The sequence below is a fragment of the Choloepus didactylus genome, chromosome 13 (genome assembly GCF_015220235.1).
Source record: "Choloepus didactylus isolate mChoDid1 chromosome 13, mChoDid1.pri, whole genome shotgun sequence".
In the NCBI taxonomy this organism is placed as follows: Eukaryota; Metazoa; Chordata; class Mammalia; order Pilosa; family Megalonychidae; genus Choloepus; species Choloepus didactylus.
Window position 1 is genome coordinate 66,271,636 of NC_051319.1, and position 20,935 is coordinate 66,292,570.

General features: G+C 39.2%; 1 protein-coding gene across 1 annotated transcript; it reads right to left on the minus strand.

Annotated features, from left to right (window-relative positions):
• Positions 1–290: 290 nt before the first annotated feature.
• On the minus strand, positions 291–17,892 carry LOC119507737 (uncharacterized protein KIAA1143-like). Its single transcript, XM_037800906.1, has 2 exons — positions 17,874–17,892; positions 291–1,445 (listed from the first exon to the last, which is right to left on the minus strand). Exons 1-2 carry the CDS (start codon positions 17,890–17,892, stop codon positions 988–990), a joined length of 477 nt encoding a protein of 158 aa, XP_037656834.1. The 3' UTR covers positions 291–987.
• Positions 17,893–20,935: the final 3,043 nt, after the last annotated feature.

Here is a 20,935-nt window from a genome sequence, read left to right on the forward strand (position 1 = left end):
TTTAAAAATATTCAAATACTGTGATTCAGTACATCTGCCTCTAGCAATTTATTCAAAGGAAATCATCTGAAGTGCACGTGAAGACTTCTGTATAAGCATGTTCTACCACAGTTACTTACTGTATCAGCTAGGAATGCATTTGGCTGTTTGTAACAGAAAACCTAACTGAGGCTTAAATCAGCATGGTGTTTACTGTTCTTATGTATCAAGCCCAGAGGTTACCATCCAAGGCTGGGACAGCAGCTCCATGAAGCATGCCATCAGGGATCCAGTGATGCTCCTTGAATCTTTCCACTGTATCATCCAGAGCAAGTGGCTGGCTTCCTCATGCCTAAACATGTCTAGGTACTTCTAGGTTCCAAGTCCGTGCTCCAGGCAGTATAAAGGGAAAATGGCAAAGGTTCAGGCTTTCCCTTTTGTACAAAAAAACCCCAGTAGCTTTACTGAGCAGACTTCCACTTGTAGCTCTTAATTTTGCCAGAGCTGAGTCATACGGCCTCCCCTAGCAGGAGTTGGGGAGGTATTTTTAATTAGGCACATTATCATCTCCCTCACCCTAAGCAGGGTTCCACTAATAAGAAGGATGCAATAGGGGTTCCATTTAATTTTGAAATCCCTTGTAGCTATAAATGTCAGGTTTTAAAGTTTTTTGACTTGGAAAATGTTCACAGTTAATGTCAAGTGAGAGGCAGGACACTGAACATATACAATAAAATCTCAATTTTGTTTAAAAAATATATAATTTACAGGGGCACACCCACACATATGAGAAATAAAATATTAATGGTAGTTAACTTTTATACTGTTAGCATTTCAAGTCAGAGGGGTATTGAAAGCTGGACATAGTTTTTATCTTATTAAATTTTTTTCTGTATTTTCTAAATCTCCTATAATGAACTTGTATTATCTTTAAAATAGGAAAAAAAAGTTATTAAAAAAAAATACCCCTTATACTCCCCAAGGAGACTAAGTCCAAAATGTGTATGCTTATTCATTTTCATCTTCATTATCAAAAGAAAGGAGGCTATTGTTTTTTATTTGCTTTTGTGAGTTCTTTTTAACTGAGTCCTTATTTATTTCATCTTCATTTGCCATTTTCTTTTTTGAGCTTGCTGTTAAACCTGAATATTTTTCATCTGAGGGACGCTTGACTGGTTTTCGATACATGATTCTTCCATCAGCTGGAGCTGGTTCTTCATCTGCTTTGGCAGCCTTTATCTCTGCTTTAATTTTCATGACTTCTTCAGCTGATAGGTCTCCCTTTTTCAAAACCACCACTTGAGGTTGTTCATCTTCCTTGTCGCTGTGATCACCATCTTCATCTGGGAGCTGAGGCTGGATTCTCTTGGTTTCAACAGTGGGTCCTTCCCTGTAACCGACCCTTTCTTTGAAGCGAGCCAGGAAAGTCGGCTCGGCGGGCCGCACGTACGACACTTGGTTCAGTACTGTCCTCTTTTAGCTGCAGCTCCTCTCCAAATGTCACTTCTAGCTGCTCTGAAGTCTTTGTCTGTGAACTCCTTTATAGGACTCCAGTGATCCAATTAACACCCACCCTGAATGGGCGAGGTAACATCTCCATGGAAATTATCCAATCAGATGTTTCACTCACAGTTGATTGAGTCACATCTCCATGGAAATACTCAATCAAAGAATTCCAATCTAATCAACACTAATATGTCTGTCCCCACAAGATCACATCAAAGATAATGGCATTTTGGGGGCCATAATACATTCAAACTGGCGCAGTATTAATGAATTATCATTTTTATTTTGGATGGGAAAATACTACATTAGGACAAAATAGTTCTGCTGTTTATTTTTCTGTGTCGACTTGAATGGAGATTTTCTGATGATTAATAACATTTTAAATAAGGTAATCTTTTATAAAGCCAATTTTTAAATTCAGCTTTTCACAATGTACTAATATAGCATTAAATTCAGATATTCAGAACTTTTCAGATGTATCTGAAACATGAATTTGGCATTAAACCAACATTTTACTATTGTCAGCTCTGCAGAGACAATATATCGTATTCCCAGAAGCTTTGGTTGTGTTCTTCTTTACTGCAAACATCGTTAACAAAACTGACAGTGAAGTGCTAATTCCAGTGGTTGATGATGGTGTAAAGCAGTAAGGACTGAGTCTGACTGTCAGATGTTAAGCCAGGTTTCCATTACTGACCAACAGAAAACCGCACAGTTTAACGTGTAAAGAAGGGCCTAGCTGATAAGAACATTGTAGGTGAGGAAAAAATATGAAGAAAACACTGTATGGTACTTTTTCAGAATCTTTTTTTTTTTTTTTTTATCATAAGGAGAAACTGGAGAAAACAGAAATTTAAAGTAACAACAAAAAGAAGGTGCTTTAGGGACAAACAAAAAGACAAAGGTTTAATATAGTAAGAATTACATTTCAGTCATCATTCATCTTTTATAAAAAGAAAACCAACATTCCTCACATGTTACATTGCTTAAGGCCGTTTGGCTGTTTTTTAGGTTCGTGTGCTCTAGGTCAGTCAGCATTTCATTATAGACCCAGATTTCAGCTCTTTGCTTCAGATCCAAAATGAGACACACACTTATCTCCATGCTATAGGTTGTTTTCCAAGTAGGGTTTTGATTACTTATACTGGTGGACTCAAACACATTTTTTTAGCATTAAAAAAAAAAAACTTTTAGAATTCCTAAATTATGACCTTGCTTTATGGTCCTGAGTACTTGGAGATAGCTTACAAATGTAGTTGCTTACCTAATTTCAATTTTCTCCATCTTCCTTCCTATTTGGGGAAGGAACTCACCTTCTAAAAATCTCTATTTCTCATCACCACCCCACACAACCAACACCACCGCACACTTTGTGTGGCCACACCAAGTTGGCCACTGGATGGTTGGGGGCATTGATATGTAGGCAGAAGTTGTTAAGGAGTAAAGCTTCTAGGCAAAGTCTTTAAAAAGCAAGCAGACTCAGCTAGATTTGCCCTTTGCCTTCCTCTTCCTCCAGCTTTAAATGGGGTTATACAGTAGAAGTTGGGAAGTAGGTGTGGAGCCTCCATCTTGCCCCCCCATCCCCCCCCAAGAGATGAACTCAACCCTAAGGATACTCTGAGCAGAAAGAAAGAGTCTGTGTTCCTACTTCCTACTAGCAATCTCAACTCCACAGCTCTGGATTGCCTACCTCCAGAATTCTGGTTACATTAAAATAATAATAATAATAAAATTCCAAATTTGTTTAAACTCCCACTTTTCAGCTTCCTGCTACTTCTAGAGAAGTTCACTTCCTTTACACAGGAATATTGTACAGCAAAAAATTCAGAAACAAAATACACAAGAGCCTTTAATGAATGGTATTTCCCTAGGCTAACTTGCTTAATTGTGAGGATGTTTAGTTAATATACAAATTATGAAGCTTGAAATAATTGGCTCTGATCAGCATGCTCATTATTATCATTAAAGAGATTTTTATTCAGAGCTCATTTACATGGGGAAGCTTGCTTGGCTATTTACCTGGTGAGTGGTTTTCTACATTGGAAGCCTCTCAGGCTTGGAAATCATTGAGGAGAGTCTGGAGTCTTCAGTACTATTGCAGCAAGGGTAGTATATCATAAATGAGTGGCTTTCTTGGAGGTATTCCAGAATATTTGAGGCTATTTTTCATGAGGGCTGTTACAAATAATTTTTAACTAAGACTTGTTATTTAAGGAAATTTGATACGATTTAATATTTTTATATATTAAAGCAAATTCATGGTCACACCATTACATGGCTTATAATAATGTCATTCTCACTCCAATTCCTCTATGCTTTCTTGAGTAGGATAGAAAATGATGGAGTTGCAGTTAGCAAGCTGGGAATTTCTTCTCACTCTGGGCATGCCCATGGGTGTTTCACCTTGTGATTAGCATCTATTCTGTTACTTGAAGCAGAGGAAAAAAAAGTTGAGGACTGCTTTATGCACAAAGAATAAAATCCCTTAATGAGTGAGTACCTTCAGCAGCACCAAGGCAGCTGATGTGAGCCCTGTACTAGTTATTCTCAATGGGCATAGGTGGGGAGGGGCTGGTTAACCAGTCCTTCAGGGATGTATCATTATCTCAGGGGTGAGACCTTGGAGCTTTTCATGTTTATCAGAGTGGCATGGAATAAAAAGTTGAGGAGCACTGCTGTAGAGCCTTAGTATAATATGTCTGTCTCAGTTTATGTCCAGTCCAAAGAATTGGAAGTGGTGAATCCCTGAAGTGAGGCTATGTTCAGGCTCAGCGGGGGGTGGCAGGGGTGGAGTCGAGGAGCGAGTACAGTGATGGTCCTCCCTGGTCTTTGGGCTCGTCCCTCCTTGCTCCTTTGGTACCTGCCCCACCCTCTTACCCTTACTGACTCTGAACTCTCAAATAATAAGTGGTTTAAACGGTATACAGTTTAATTCTTTTTCCCGCACAGCAAATCCAGAGGTGGTGAGTAAAGGACTGGCATGGTTCCTTCTAGTTTCCTGCTCCATCTTCCTTAGCAGGGGTCTGCAGTGTTCATGTTCTATACAGCAGGATGAGGAAAGACAGAAAGAAGGGCTCACTTCCTGCATTTTAAAGGAAACTTTCTGTAAATACTATACAACCCTTTGTTTTGCAGATCATGGGCCAGAACTTTATCACATGGTTAGATCTAACTGCAAGGGAGGCTGAAAAATAGAATCCTATATCAGAGTTCATTGGTGCACTCAAACAAAATCAGGGGTCTGTCAGTAAGCTAGGGGAGAGCGACTATTGGGAAGCATTTAGCTGTCTCTTCCATTTGCAAATAACTGTAACTGGGGGTGTGGCTATTTGTAAACACACTGATTTTAACATATGGGCTGTAACCCTTGTCCTGTTTAGCACCTGAAATGCCTTCTCCACTTCTAAGGGATTTATGGATGCCAGATGGTGGTCAGTTACCAGCCATAGGGGTTTAAGTTTTCTCCACTGTTTTCCTTTATTTTGATTCTATAGATGAAAGACTCCTAATTTACATTTTTTGTTCCCAGGACTCATTCCATGTAGTGAAATTGCTTTTCAGACAGGATCCTTACATTCCTGCCATGTTGGATACTTGCTTGTTTCTGAAGATTATTGGGATGCTTTTCAAGGCTAGAGCCCTTTATAGGACGCAGTCTAGAAGCCTGATCAAGACATGTATTAAAGAGCTCTGATTTCTATCTGGAGAAGGAATGAAAATGCCATGCCATTGAAAGGTAGTAAAAAAGTTCTTCCTAACCTGCCTAGTTGGGTAAAGAATGTCTTGTCAGGGACCCTTAGCAGCAGTTACTAGGCACAGGAGACCCTTTTGTTTCAGGGGGAATGATGACATCCTCTTGCTACTTCCCCAAAGAGCTAGAATCCCTAAGCATCTCCATAAATGAGAAATGTAGTAGGCTTAAGAATTAAACTATGTTATTACAGATTTTCTGAATTCTCCTCACAGTAGATTCCAGTGTTTAAAATATTTATTAGCTGTTGTGCTATTCCTAGAAGGGACGGGATTTCAAGAATAGATGAAGGTGTGAGGGAGTGATAACTCTGAGATTAAAGATAATCTGTCTACTGATCAGGAAAATAAACAATTCGTATTCTCTGATTTATTTCAATTACTGAGGGAATTGTGGTGGTATAATTTATTTATATTTGGATGGGTAAAACAGAACATTGTTCACTGGGATTTAGGAGGTTTTAAAGGATTCCAAGTCTTTTTATTTTATTGTTAAGTCCATGAAATTGCAGGCACTACATTGCTACAGAAGTAGAGATATGTTTTAACAATTGCTCAACAAATCCCATATAGCTCTCTTTAATTCAACTCAATTCAGTTAACTGCAATAAATCAATGCAATTGAATTTAATTAAACCCTGGATCAAATCTATGGAGGGGATACAAAAAGGACCATTTTATTTAGGGACCATGGACACAGAAAAATGTAAGACAGGCTCTGTAGAAATGCCAAGATGCTTGCAAAAGGACATCATGGTATCTCTATCACAGCACTGACTTATAACTGGATTTGTGGAGATAGTCTCCTGAAACACAGGCATGAACTAATAACTTATGGCTTATACGGATCCATCATACTCCTTCGCAAAGGTGAAATCTAAGTAGATAATTAACCATGAAAATTATTTGCAGAGATAGAAGCCAGTAAACCATGAAAACTTTGTTTATGCATGCAGAATAAAAATTAATGTTAATGATGGTTGTCAGTGGGTAAAGGGATTTCTGTGCTTTATCTTCCATATTTTTCTATATTGTAGGAGTCATTTACAAGTGTGTATTATTTATCTATTTTAAAACTATAAATGCAATAGATGACATTTTTCATCATTGTTAGAACAATCTAGGTATTCAGTTAATGCTGTCATAGAAGTTGGCCACAACCACCATTTGTTTTGCTTTGTTCATTTGCTTTTTTCTTTATTCTACCTAGTTCTCTAAAAAGAATTAAGAAAAGGAGTCCTATTAAAATGAGCATAATGCAAGTCATAAAATATGGGTTCCCCTATTAGATGGAGAAGAGATGATTTCATTGTGGCTTTAGGCAGAATGTCCATCAGTCATGAAACTGCCCTGTTAGTTGGTCAAAACCACTGAAATTGTGGGACCGGAGATTGATTCCAGTGTTTGGGGTTCCAGTACAGTGCCACTCAGTGTGTTTCTTACAGATTCACAGGTTTATAGGTCTTATTTATTTTAGTGGTAACTTCAGGTGGACAGAGTGATTTTTAAAAATCTGTCTATGCTGATAGTAAAAAATAAGGGCAGTCAGACGCAAAGGACAGATATTATATGATTTTACTTACATGCAATACCCAGAATATGCAAATTAATAGAGATGAAAAGTAGATTACAGGCTTCTAGAAGTAGGGTGGGGTGGGAGAATGGGGAATTGATGCTTAATCTTAATTGGTACAGAGTTTCTGTTTGCAGTGATGGAAAAGATTTTGTATTTGATGGTGGTGATGGTAGCACAACATTGTGAATGTGATACCACTGAATTGTATACTTGAAAGTGGTTAAAATGGAAAATTTTATGTTATATATATGTTACCACAATAAAAAATAACAAATGAGAAAGGCTTATCAGAGCCTGTCTTAGGGCTACTATAACAAAGCACCACAACTAGGTGGCTTAAAATAACAGAAACTGGGCGAGGATGGCAGAGTAGGGAGCTGCAGGACTCAGTCCTTCTACCAAAACAGCTATTAAACAAGCAGGAACTGTCAGGAACAACTGTTCTGGGTCCCCAGGATACAGAAGGTCATTTACAGCATCCAGGGAAGAGTGGAAGGAAGAGGTTGATAAGCTACAGTAAAGAAGTTGTTCTCACCATGTGGGCTGCCTTAGGGTCAAGCCCTGGCTAGCCCGCTGGGGACAGAAAGGGACACAAATATCCTCTTTCCCCAAAACAGGGGCAGGCACAGCAGATCACTGATCACAGCTTTTAATTAGTGAATTTGCATCCCTAGGTCCTGGCTCTGAGCTAGTGTTTCAACCCCACCCTGGACAGGGGAGGAGGCAGTGGAGATTTAAAGATGCAGCATTTCCTCTGGGCTCTGGGGGATGGTCAGCTGAAGTCTGCATTTGCTAGGCAGGCCAGAAAAGCACATATCTGGGGAGACATCAAAGAGCCTTTGGGCACTCTACTTGTTCCCCTCCTAAGGGCACTTTGGAGTTGGTCTGTGTCCGTGTCCCCTTCATGGGCCCCCGACTCTTTTGCTGGGAAAAACTGACTTGGGGATGTCCTCTCTAGAGTGATCCTCCTCCCAGAATTTGCCCTCTAGGAAAAAGCAGCTAGAGACAATGAAAGAAGGGCAAAAAACCATAGAGACAAAACAAAAACAAACAGAACAGATCAAGATTCCCAAAGAAGGAGCAGAGGAAAGGAAACTTTCTCTTGGAGGTGAAACAATTGCACAAATAGTGCAATCCTAAAAATTGTACCACATATCCAGGGCAAGAAACAGATGAAGAAGAGCTAAAAAAAATCTTTTCAGTTAAACATGGGCTATTTTAAAGGTCTAGAATAAGGCAGACTAAGTGTTAAAGAAGAGCATTAACACAAAGCCAATCAACAGTAAAACCCTAGGCAAGAGAGAGAAACTGACTTTCAGAGTAAAGCCATCAAGATAATCAGATGTTTGGATATCAGCAAAAAATAACAAACCATATGAAGATATGGGAAGATATGGTCTAGTTAAGGGAACAAGTTAAAATTTCAGAGGAGACACAGAATTTGGAAAATCTAATCAAAGATGTTCAAACAAATCTCCTAAATCAATTCAAGGAGATGAAGGAAAATATGGCTGAAGACATAAAGGATATTAAAAAGACAATGTGTGAACATAAAGAAGAATTTGAAAGTATAAAAAGAAACAATAGATATTATGGGGATGAAGGGCACAACAGAAGAGATTAAAATTACACTAAAGGCATACAACTGCAGATTTGAGCAGGCAGAAGAAAGAATCAGTAAGCTAGAAGACAGAGCAATTGAAGTCTTATTAGACAGAAGAATAGAGAAAAGAATGAAAAAAAATTGAACAGGGTCTCATCTCAGAGATTTGAATGACAGCACAAATCATACAAACATGTGTCATCAGTGTCCCAGAAGGAGAAAGGAAGGGAAAGGGGGCAGAAACAATATTTGAGGAAATAATGGCCCCAAATTTCCCCATTCTTATGAAAGACATAAATAGACATGGCCAAGAAGGACAATGTACTCCTGTGCCGGTTTGAATGTAGTATGTCCCCCAAATGCCATTATCTTTGATGCAATCTTGTGGGGCAGACATTTTAGTGTTGATTAGGTTGGAATTCTTTGAGTGTTTCCATGCAGATGTGCCCCACCCAACTGTAAGTGATAACGCTGATTAGATATTTCCGTGGAGGTGTAGCCCCAGCCATTCAGGGTGGGTCTTGATCAGTGGAGCCATATAAATTAGCTGATGGGCAGAGGCAACTCAGTGCAGCTGTGAGTGACATTTTGAAAAGGGGCTACAGCCAAGAGGGACACTTTGAAGAAAGCACAGGAGCTGCAGATGAGAGACAGTTTGAAGACGGCCATTGAAAGCAGACTCTTGCTCCGGAGAAGCTGAGAGAGGACAAATATCCCAAGTGCAACTAAGAGTGACATTTTTGAGGAGCTGCAGCCTAGAGAGGAACGTCCTGGGAGAAAGCCATTTTGAAACCAGAACTTTGGAGTGGACACCAGCCACGTGCTTTCCCAGCTAACAGAAGTTTTCCAGACACCATTGGCCATCCTCCAGTGAAGGTACCTGATTGTTGATGTGTTACCTTGGACACTTTATGGCCTTAAGACTGTAACTGTATAACCAAATAAACCCCTTTTATAAAAGCCAATCCGTCTCTGGTATTTTGCATTCTGGCAGCATTAGCAAACTAGAACAACTCCAAACAGAATAAATCCTAACAGATCTTCTCTGAGACACATACTAACCAGAATGTCAAATACCAAAGATAAAGGGAGAATTCTGAAAGCAGCAAGAGAAAAGCAGTCTATTAATACAAGGGAATCATGATAAGATCAAGTACTGATTTCTCATCAGTAACCATAGAGGTAAGAAGGCAGTGGTATGATATATTTAAAGTACTGAAAGAGAAAAACCATCAGCCAAGAATTCTGGCAAAACTGTCTTTCAAAAATGAGAGAGCATTTAAAATATTCACAGATAAACAGAAACTGAGAGAGTTCATCATCAAGAGACTTATTCTACAAGGAATAGTGAAGGGAGACCTGTAAGCTGAAAGGAAAAGACAGGAGAGAGTGGCCTGGAGTATTGTGAGGAAATAAAGATTATCAGTAAGGGTAACTAAAAGGGTAAAAAAATGAGACAAATAAAAAAAAGATATGACATATAAAAACCAAAGAATAAAATGGCTGAACGAAGTACTGTCTTTACAGTAATAACACTGACTGTTGATGGATTAAACTCCCCAATTAAAAGACATAGACTAGCAAAATGAATACAAAGATATGATCCAAGGATACAAATAGGCTGAAAGTGAAAGGTTGGAAAAAGATATTCCATGCAAATTTTACCCCCCCAAAAAAAAGCTAGGATAGCCATACTAATAGTGGCTAAAATAGACCTGAAATCCCAAACTCTTGAAACAATAGAAATTTATTGTCACATAGTTCTGGAAACTAGAAGTCCAAAATTAAGAGGGCAGCAGGGCCATGCACCCTCTGAAAGTTATAGGGGAAAATCTTTCCTTGACTCTTCTAGCTTCTGGTGTTTGCTGACAATCCTGGTATTCCTCGGTTTGTAGATGCATCACTTTACTCTCTGCATCCATCATGACCTGAAGTTCTCCCCTGTGTTTGTGTCTCTTCTCTCCTTCTTGTAAGGACACACATAATAGTGACATTGGATCAAGGACCCACCCTGCTCCTTTATGACCTCATTCATTTTAACTGGACTAAGTCCATCTGAAATGGTCCTATTTCCCAATAAAGATAGATTCTGAAGTACTGGGGGTTAGGGCTTGAACACATCTTTTTTGAGGGGACTTGATTCAACCCGTAACAGAGTCCAACAGCTGAAAGACTGACCTGGTAATAATGAAAGCCAATGAAGCCAAGTGGCAGCAACTTTTACTCAGGGTGAAATCATGGCTTTGCTTCTTGCTATGTGGCAGTCTCAGCCTCAGTTAACTTATCTGTAAAATGGAGTTACTGATATTTGTATCTATCTCAAAAGTGCATTGTTAGGATTAAATAAGATATTGTATGCAAAGAATTTGCGTAATGTCTGGGGCAGAGTACTTAGTCAAAGAATGTCAGCTAATAACAGTGATGGTGGCAATTATTTTTACAATAACATTAGAGGCATTTTAAGGTCAATGTCCTTCATTTTTCCCTTTCATTTATTTTAAAGCCATCCTACTGAATCAATTGCAAACCTCTGCACATGGTGGATAGAAAACATAAGTGATGAAGATGTAAAAAAGTATTTTAACTAGTTTCGCATGCTCTTAAAAGGAGCATTTGCATCTTCCTAGTTATCCGGTGTGGGAGGTCAAGGAGAGGCACTGGTGGGGAACATAATGTACAGCTGAATTCTATGACCTATGTACTGCTCCCATCATTTAACGTGTTGTTTCATAAACAGTTATTTGTTCCCAAACATGTCTGTGCACATTGTGATTGCAATTGTAATTATGAAATTTAATTAATATTTATGTGAACCACTAAAATATGAGATGAAAAGAAATTTATTTTAATAAAAACTAAGCTGAATGTGTTGGATATGCTTGATATTGAGTTGCTGCAAAGGTAAGGCAGTTGATTAGGTGTGGTAGAGACAAAATGAATAGTTGGAGGAAAATTCTAGAAATCTAGACTTTTCTGCATTCATATTGCTTCTTAAGTATCTTTAGTTTCTTCTACAAAAAAAAAAATGGTGTTGTGTTCTGGAAATTTTTCATGCAGGAAAGCCAGGGTGGGAGCCCATAATCTTAGCTGTGTATACCGGTTTGGATGTATTATGTCCCCCAAAACATCATGTTCTCTAATGCAGTCTCGAGGGGACAAAGGTATTAGTGTTGATTAGGTTGTATTCTTTGGATTTGGTTGTTTCCATGTAGATGTGACCCACCCAACTGTGGGTAATACCTTTGATTAGATTATTTCCTTGGAGGTATGGCCCTGCCCACTCAGCATGGGTCTTGATTAGTTCACCAGAGCACTGTATAAGCTCAGACAGGACTTCCGTGCAGCTGCAGCTTAGAGAGACATTTTGGAGAGCGCCATTTTGAAATGTAACCTAGGAGCAAGCAGACGCCAGCCACGTGCCTTCCCAGCTAACAGAGGTTTTCCAGATGCCATCGGTGTTCTTCAGTGTAGGTACTCTACTGTTGATGCCTTTGTTTGGACATTTGCATGGGCATAAGACTGTAACTTTGTAATCAAATAAACCCTCTTTTTATAAAAGCCAATCCATTTCTGGTATTTCACATAACAGCAGCATTAGCAAACTGGTACACCGTGTATTTAAAAAATGGCAAATGAGTGTTAGAATGTTTGCGAAAAGCATGTAATTTTTGTGTTTGTTTGTTTGTTTGTTATTCTGTGTTTTAACTGATTTTTTAAAAATTATAACCCACTGATGGCTGGTCTCTGATGTACCTAATTGAAGGACTCCTCCGTACTTGAGGATTTTCCAGGGTTTCTTGCTCTCTAGTGCCTCCACGGCTTTGCTTACTTGGCTCCCTCCACCTGAAAAGAATCTTCCTCAATTTTCAGCCTTTGTGAGACTTGCTCTTATTTGAGGCTTGGGAAGTATGACTGATCTCCTCTAGGTTTGATCCTGCTTCCATATCAGGTGGTGTTCACATGCCAGAGCCCTTGTCAGCAGTCTTGTAATCTTTAATGTACTCACCCGACTCCCCTATTGGATCAGAATGTCCTTTGAAGACAGGTCCATGTATCCCAAGCATGTTAACCCAGGACTTGCCACTTAGTAGGTACTCAATAAAATTTATTCAATGAATAGATGCATCCAGAGAATAACGTGTTGAATAAAATTTACTATTATAATTGATTTGACAGTTTTCATTAGTTTTTATGATAAACAATGACATCTAAAGCTTAAAAAAGGTCTGATAATAGAATAGAGTATATGAAAGTGTTGAAAGTGCAGGCTTTGCTCTGATTCATGCTAAAACAGCCTCACTTTTCTTGCAACCAACTTCCTCTAACTGAATTTTATAAAGACAGATGTTTTTCATTTGATCTTATCAGGAAAATGAAGAGCAAACAACAATCATGAAATTTAAAGAGAATACTTTTCTTAAGGCATGATTCTTTTAAAAGCTTCCTCAGCCCCTTCCCCTTTCTTTGTGTATCTGGTCTCTTTTTACACACAGGAAATTCTTTTTTCTAATGGCATTTCAATTCTTTTGTCCAACCCTTTGCTTCAGTTTTCAGAGGTGAAGGCACCTGTGGTTCCAGATAAATCAGAAAGCCACAATGCTGCCAATTGCCCAACACCCCACACTCTCTCCTGTCTCAGGATTTCTCTCATGCTGTTTTTTTGCTCAGCTTCTCCTCATGGTATTAGCCTAGTTAGCGCCCTGTGTTAGCACGCTGCATCTGTGGAGCTTACACTTTAGTGAGGAAAACAGACCTTATATGCGGTAGGAAATAAATGTTCCAGAGAAGAAGAAAGCAGAGGGAGGGCATGAGGGTACTAGTAAGGAGTGCTTGTCCTACAGATTGACAGGAAAGGTGGACCTGACAAAAAGTGACATTTCAGTGGAGTCTGCGTTAAGAGGGAGACATCAGATACCTAGGGGGATAGCTTTCTAGCAGGAGAGGCCACACATCAAAGGCCCTGAAGCAGGACAGCTGAGCTTAGGGATTCCAAGAACAGCAAGGAGGTCAGTAGGGCAGAAACACAGGCGATGAGGGCCGAGAGATAGCAGGGACCACATCATCTAGGGCCTTGAGGGTCATCAGAGGACTTTAGTCTTGCACTAGAGGGTTTTGGGCAGGGGAGTGGGGAGGGAGGGTGGGAATTACCTGCTTACATTTCAGGAGGCTCCTCCTGCCTGCTGTGTGGACATGAGTTAGTAGCGGGGTAAGGATACTAATCAGGAAGACTAGGTAGGAGGCTCTTGCCATGGTCCCAGCTTGGGTGATGCAAGTATCAGAAAAGGTGTTGAGGAGTCGGAGTCTAGTTCTATCTCCCAGTGTGGTCTCACTTGACCACCCCACCATGTTCCTCCCGTAACACCCATAACTATTCATAACAACCTGTTCTTTTTATTTGTAGTAGTGGTTTGTACTTATATTTTTGAGTAGCCCTTGGTTGATGTCTCTTACCCTCCCTCTACAGGTAAGTATTAGCAACACGAGGGCAAGGATCATGCTTGTTTTGCTAATCATCTTATCTCCAGCACCTAGCCAACACCTGACACATCAGAGGTGTTCAATACATAGTTGTGAACGACAGGAAACAGGATCAGAGCTTTGTCATGTGAGGGCTGAGTCTGGGTTTTAAGAGCACGAGTGTCAGCCAGTCCCCAGGTTGAGAAAGAGAAGTTGAGACCCTGTGGCGCTATCCAACATGACTTCACGACCCCCTCCCCCAGGACCCCAATTATACTGATGGGCTCCTGGCAAACATTATACTTACTTAAGGCCCCAAATTCAGATGACAGGTTAAAATATATAATCAAAACAAATTTTGGATATTTGTCCAGGGATTTGTAAAAATGCCAGTCCTTATGGAAATTCTCAGTGTCTGGCATTGTGTAGACACGGTCTGTCCTATGTTATTCCTGCCTGGGTCACCCCTGGGGCTTCCTTTGTTTCAACACTGCAAGCCCTCGGGGAAGAGAGCAAAAGTGTTAATGGAAGGGTTATTTGGCATAGGAAACGGATGGAGTAGCCCTTGAACTGTTTTATTTTGTATGGGTCAATTTGCTATTTAGCACAGATGCTACGGAAACTTTCATTCCTGGTGATTTCAGACCTGATAAGAACAAAATAAAATGTTGCTCACAGTGCCACTTCCCATCCTTCCCTCACCATGTCCCAAGCTTCTTATAAATTTTTTATATGGGCTAGCTATAAAATTTGAGAAATGGAATAGAGAACCCCTGCAACTGCTTCTTGACTGGTCTCGTATGTTGTGCATTGTTGGGTGTCCGTGTGTTGCCACCACCATCGCTGTTACAGCAGCTATGTTTTCAAGTCACGGGGTTGCTGATGTCACTCCTGATACCTTTGCTGAGATTGGCGGTGGTTCTGCTAAGTGATGCATTTGGTGGCAATTTGCATCGTGCTGTGCTATATGAAACTTCTTTATCGTGCACTTTATAGTAACAGCTCCAAATCCAGCAGTGCTAGCACTGGTTGTTTTAGGCCTGTCTTGCTGACATCTGATCACACAGAAAGAAGGGGACATTCGCTGGTTGAAAATCCCTGATTGATGTTCTCTCCAGCTCTTTTTCTGGAAAAAGAGTTTGCCATATTGGCTAGTAGAGAATGCAAAAATAAGAACAAAAACAAAAACCATTGCTGTTCACGCCCACCATATCTACGATGATCCTATTTCCCGATACACCGAGTTTTTGTCTGAATTGTGGGGTAAGGACAATGCCAATCAATTTTGGGCTCAGATCTCATTATGTCATGCTGAGTCCTGAAAAAATGGCTTTTACGAAATAGTAAACTTAATGAATGTTAGGAATATGAGTTTGGGTGGCTTTTCCTTTTGAATATGTCCCAGCGTTCCTGTTCACAGATTGAAAATCTTGACAAAGGGCTTAATGAATGTCATAGTCATGTTATGTTTTCGATGGTTTAAACAACATGGTTTAACTAAAGATTGATGGAACTTGGCTTTTAAAGTTACATGTGAAATCAGCCATATTACTTCACCTAATATATGGCCATGCTCAGTAAAAGTGTGAAAAATATTTAGTGGTAATTATGATGGTGAAGATGATGATGAAGCCTTTAGAAATGTCAGGCAGGAATCAAATCATTAACCGAAGTTGGATAGCAAAAATCCTGAAATGGAGTAAAATGGAAGTCTCATTGGAAATATTTACGTGTAGCTGAACTTGCTGCCTTCCAGATAATGATTTGAATCCTGCCCAGTTTTCCTAAAGTCATTAGAACCATCCTCATCATTGTAATTGCCATTGAATTTCTCTCAAATGCCTCCTGAGCTTGGCCCTATAGTAGGTGCTTTGGTGCCTTCCATTGCTCTAAATCCTGGCTTATTTAGAGCTTGTTAAAGTTGGCATCTGGTTTTTAATTGGTCAGCTGTCAAAAACTTGGAAAATACTGAATCATCTCCCTGAGCAAAATTGGTGCTTCACAGCTCCAGGCTTGAGTTTACAGTGGGAATAAGACAGAGGCATGACCTACTGGGAAGCAGTGGGGCTGGGGCAAGTCAAAGGCCTCCCTCAATCCACTTACAGTTGTTCATCTCATCAGGGTGATACGCCTGTCACTGTCCATGTGGTGCCCCAGGCAAAGGGTTAGTGCTGCTGATGGTGACAGACCATACAGCAGTGCTGCAGCAATTAACTAGGAGTCACATTATACGTGCAGTTTGTTTAGATGAATGCATGGAAGAGACTGCAGGTCAGTATCAAGTGTTTTTGTTGAGACTTGGCAAATGCAGGAATAAAAATATGACTACAATGGCCATTTAAATGTGAACTATTATACAGTCTTCTGTCTATGCACTCCTGAATTTAGGTTCTTCAGTTTCTGAAGTTCTTACTTTGTAGGCCTCATTCATGTGATCATATTCCACTTGAGTCTTGCTTTCCTCTAGGTGAGCAGGCCTTACTTAAGCTTATCAGAGATAGGGACAGAGAAGGAAGGAATGATAATGGGAATGCAATACAGGACCTCAGGGGAAGCAATTTAATGATGATTTTGTAAAAATGAAATGAACTAAAATAATGGTGTAAAAGCAAAAGTGAGAAGGGAAAAACAGAAGCGGTGTACTGAAAGCAGCAACACACAGAGAGGATGTAAAGAAGAACAGAGAACAACAGCAGCAAAGCCTGCAGAAGTTCTTAAAAAATGACAGAAGGAAGGAAAGGGAGCATAAGGACAACTGAAAACACTGCATTATACCAGATGACCCAGCAATTCCATTCCTAGGTATATACCCAAGAGAACTGAAAACATATGTCCAGACAAAAACCTGTACATGAATTTTCATAGTAGTATTATTCATTCATAATAACCCCCAAATGGAGATAAAGAAGTGTCCATCAACCGAAGAATGGATTACAAAATGTGGTAAATCTGTATAATGGAATATAACTTGACAATAAAATGGGACAAACTACTGATATGCTAAAATGTGGATGAGCTTGGAAACATTATGCTAAGTGAAAAAAGCCTGTCATGGAAGTCCACATAATGTACAATTCTGTTTATTTGAAATGTCCAGAATAGGCAAATCCATACAGACAGAAAATACAATAGTGGTTGCCATGGGTGAGGGGAGAGGGGAAAAGGAGAGTCACTGCTAATGTGTATGGGGTTTCTTTCTGGGGTGATGAAAATATTCTAGAATTAGACAATGGTAATGTTGTACCACTCTGTGAATATATTAAAATCCACTACATTGTACACTTTCAAAGAACGAGTTTTATGGTATGAGTTATATTTCAATAAAGCTGTTACTTAAATAAAATCACTGCATTACCTCTCTTCAATTTTCTAGTATCATTTATAGGGATAGGGCCAAGTGATACACTTAGAGCATAAGGGGGAAGATGGGAGGGTAAAAAATAAGAAAGAAGGAAAGGAGAAGTTTAGAAGGATAATAGAAGACATTGGAAGGAGGTAGATATAAAAGAAAAAGTGGCAGCAGAATTTCAGTCAGGCTTGCTAACCTGCAGGGAACAGAGACCGGCCCCACTGTAGCCAACTCAACGAAAGGGTCCATAGGTAAAATGGACCTTGAAATGCCAAGCCTTAGGAACAAAAGCAGCTCTCTCAAGGAGGTTTTTCATCTTCTTCATGGGTTGTATAAGCTCTTTCTCATGTGATGTTTCTACTTCTCCCTGTGCATTTTGTCTCTAATATTTGAGTTTCTCTGCTTCTTCATTACCTTAGCTTGTACTTGCCTTAGACTTATGATGTCTTCTCTAAACCTGACTCTACCTCATGGGAATACAATTCAGTCTCTGGGATTCCTGATTCTCTTTTCGTAAGAGAGGAACCCAATTAGTTCAGCTTATTTTTGCAATCCAAAACCAAGATCCATAGGTCAGCTAGCTAGTCTATAGATGGACTCTCCTTGGAGGATGTGCTGATCCCTGGACAAGCTAGCATTAGCTGGGAGCTTACCTGATTCATGAAGGCCCATGGGTTGGAGTGAATTGGAGAGGATGAGAGAGGGTAGTTTCCTGGAGGACCATGGGGATGAGCATTACAAGAAGAAAAGGGGCACAAATGAGGCTGGAGGAAAATTCTAGCTCCATCTCACACCACAGAGGAAGATAGTATAACCTATGATAGTGATTTAGTTTGCTAGAAGAGATTTCTGAAGAAGATAGGTTCAGTTTCTTCCCCCATTTTCTAAGGTTTCAAAATGTTAAATGAACATTCAAATAATTGAGAAACAACAAAAATATCTTGGAATGAATTCAAGCGAACTAATATCTAATATTTGCTAAGAAAAATTTCTATTTCTTACCTCACATATAATGGCCTGGCCAACACAATTGTTGCACATAAAAAAACTATATGCTTTGCTATAGTGCTCCTTGATGTGCTTAATTTCATTTCTCAGAGCCAGAGGAATGTTGCTGAAGAAATAAGAGATCTGCTGTACCATTCTCAGTGGTATTTATTTTCTCACATGGTGAGCATTGGGTAAAGCCACAGAGAGAATTTTTTTTTTTTTTTTTAGAGAGACTTTTTAAATACACTAGGCAGTAACTCACTTCAGTCTGGTCAAAAGCTCAGGCCCTGCAAAGCATCTTGATAATTATATTATTTTTAAAACATCTGAACTGTCATTTATACTAACAGGTTTCTTTTAGGAAAAAATGCATTGCTTGTTCCATGTTTTCGTCTGTATTTGTTCTCACATATAATCATGGTTGGTTGGCTTAAGTGAAATTATATGATATAAATTTAAAGTTATTAAAATAAGAAACCATGAGTATCAAGCAGAAGGCAGGGATATTTTCCCCCAATCTGCCATTACTTTCCTTTGAAAGATGAGGTTTTCTGGTAATAAAAATGAAATGTAACTCTTTTAGACTTGCTTTTTAAGATATGGTTTGTGGCTTATAGCTAAAGAGACTGTTTATGCCAAGAAACAGTAGCAGCTTGGAAATCTTAAAGGGGAGAAGGGTAGATGTTCAACCTTTTCCATGAGTGTTGGCCCACAGCTGCTACCATAGCCGAGTGTAAAGACCTTCTTTGAGAATTGGCAGCTTAGCAAGGATCTAATGCATCCAAGTGCACTAGAACTTAAATACTTTAAATGTGCTTTTCATTTTAGGTGGTTGTCGTTATTATCTTTGTGCCTGCATTTTTGGTTTGTTGTTTTGGCTTGTTTTAGTGTGGTTATCTTTGAAGTGAAATGAGGTTTCAGTAATACAACACCTTTTTATCTTTCTCTTTCTTTCTCTCTAGGTCTCTTCTCTTGCTTCTCTTTTCTTTCCATCATGCCGGCAGCCAGATAACGTTTTCCTGCTGAGAAATTTTTAAAGTCACCACACAGCTCTAGCAAATGAGGGCTGTCAGAGTTTTTGGATGAGAAAATCTACTGCAGCTCGCACAGATCTAGGAGTTGATAGTGGTTAATTGACAGCCGGAAGGACTGGGTCTCCTGGCAGAATCAGAGGGAGAGGGAGCCCTGTGGGTTTCATTTGGGCAGAGATAAAACAGGTTTTTATTCAGTACTCATGGAGAGAGCATAATTAACCTTTTAGAAGTTTAAGGATGATCAAATTGTTATTCACTTTGCAAATGAGAAGAGAGCTCTTTCCTTCCTGCCAGCAAAATGCCAGTGCAGATTTCAAGGTCACTGGATGATCTCTTTGAGGGAAACGAAAGCAGTAAACACACACATACCACACACTCCCAACCTGCAGATTGAGAAATGTCACCACAATAACATTCAAGAATGAAAAGGAACAAATGTTCTTTTCTATCGAGTGCTACAATAAAAATTGAAGCTAATGTTTGCTGCACATTCACATGGGTCTATTGGATTCTGACGGTGCTACCCTTGTCACAGAAAACGAATATACTACTCCAGCTGGTAACTCCTATGCTCTGATATGTTCTGATATTTTTTAGAGGGCAGGGGGAAGGACTTTTTGAGGTCAAAACATGTTTTAAAGGTGGCATGCATCACATTGCTACCACATGAGAATTCTGTGGTGTGAATAATAAACAGTTGTGCTTCAATTTTTTTTTTAAAAGGGATTTATCCAGTGTATGCATGAAAAGAAATGGTTTCCAATAGGCATCATGCTTTAAAAATTACTATGCTTATTACGTAAATGCCCTTATTTTGCAGCTATGTGCTTTGCCACTTCACAGATACACTTCATTCACTATTGCTCAGGAAAAGAACATTCTATGGCTATTTCCTTTTTAAAAAAAACTTAAATTTTGTGATAATTTCAAACATACAAAAGATTATACTAGTAGTACAAAGAACTACTGTATACTCTGAGATTCACCAATTTTTTACATTTTTGCCACATTTTTTTGCCACATTTGTTTTAATAGCTCTTATTATTTATACTTATTCCACTCTCCCTCTCTATATAATGATTCTGTTTGAACTGTTTGAGAGTAACCATTTGTAGACATCATGCCTCTTTACCCCCAAATATTTCAGTGTGTATTTCCTAAGAACAAGGTTATTCACTCACATAACAATGTACAATGATCAAAATTAAGAAGTGGAACATTAATACAATGCCATTATGCAATCTACAGACCTTATTCAAACTTTTCTAAGGGTACCAATATGCCCTTTATAGTAATCCTTTTCCCTGGTTCAGGATCCATTCTGGGATCTTGCATTGCATTTAATTTTTAAGACTCTTTAGTGTCCTTTAATCTGGAGTGGTTCTTTACCTTTCTTTGTCTTTCATAACACTGAAATTTTTGAAGAGTATAGGTCATCAATTTTGTAAAGGATCCCTCCATTTGGGTTTCTATGATGTTTCATTTTGATTTGACTGAGGATACTCTCTTCCAGCAATGCAAGGTAAGTGGTGGTGTGACCTTTTTGTCCATTCAGCCCACTGTTGGTAAGGTGGTGCCACAGTTTAACCACTGTTTTTCCCTTTATAATTAATACACACATTGTGGAGAGATTTTTCTTTTCCTTGTTGGCGTTGCTCTGAGATAGCATAGCTGAACAACATGTTGTGGGA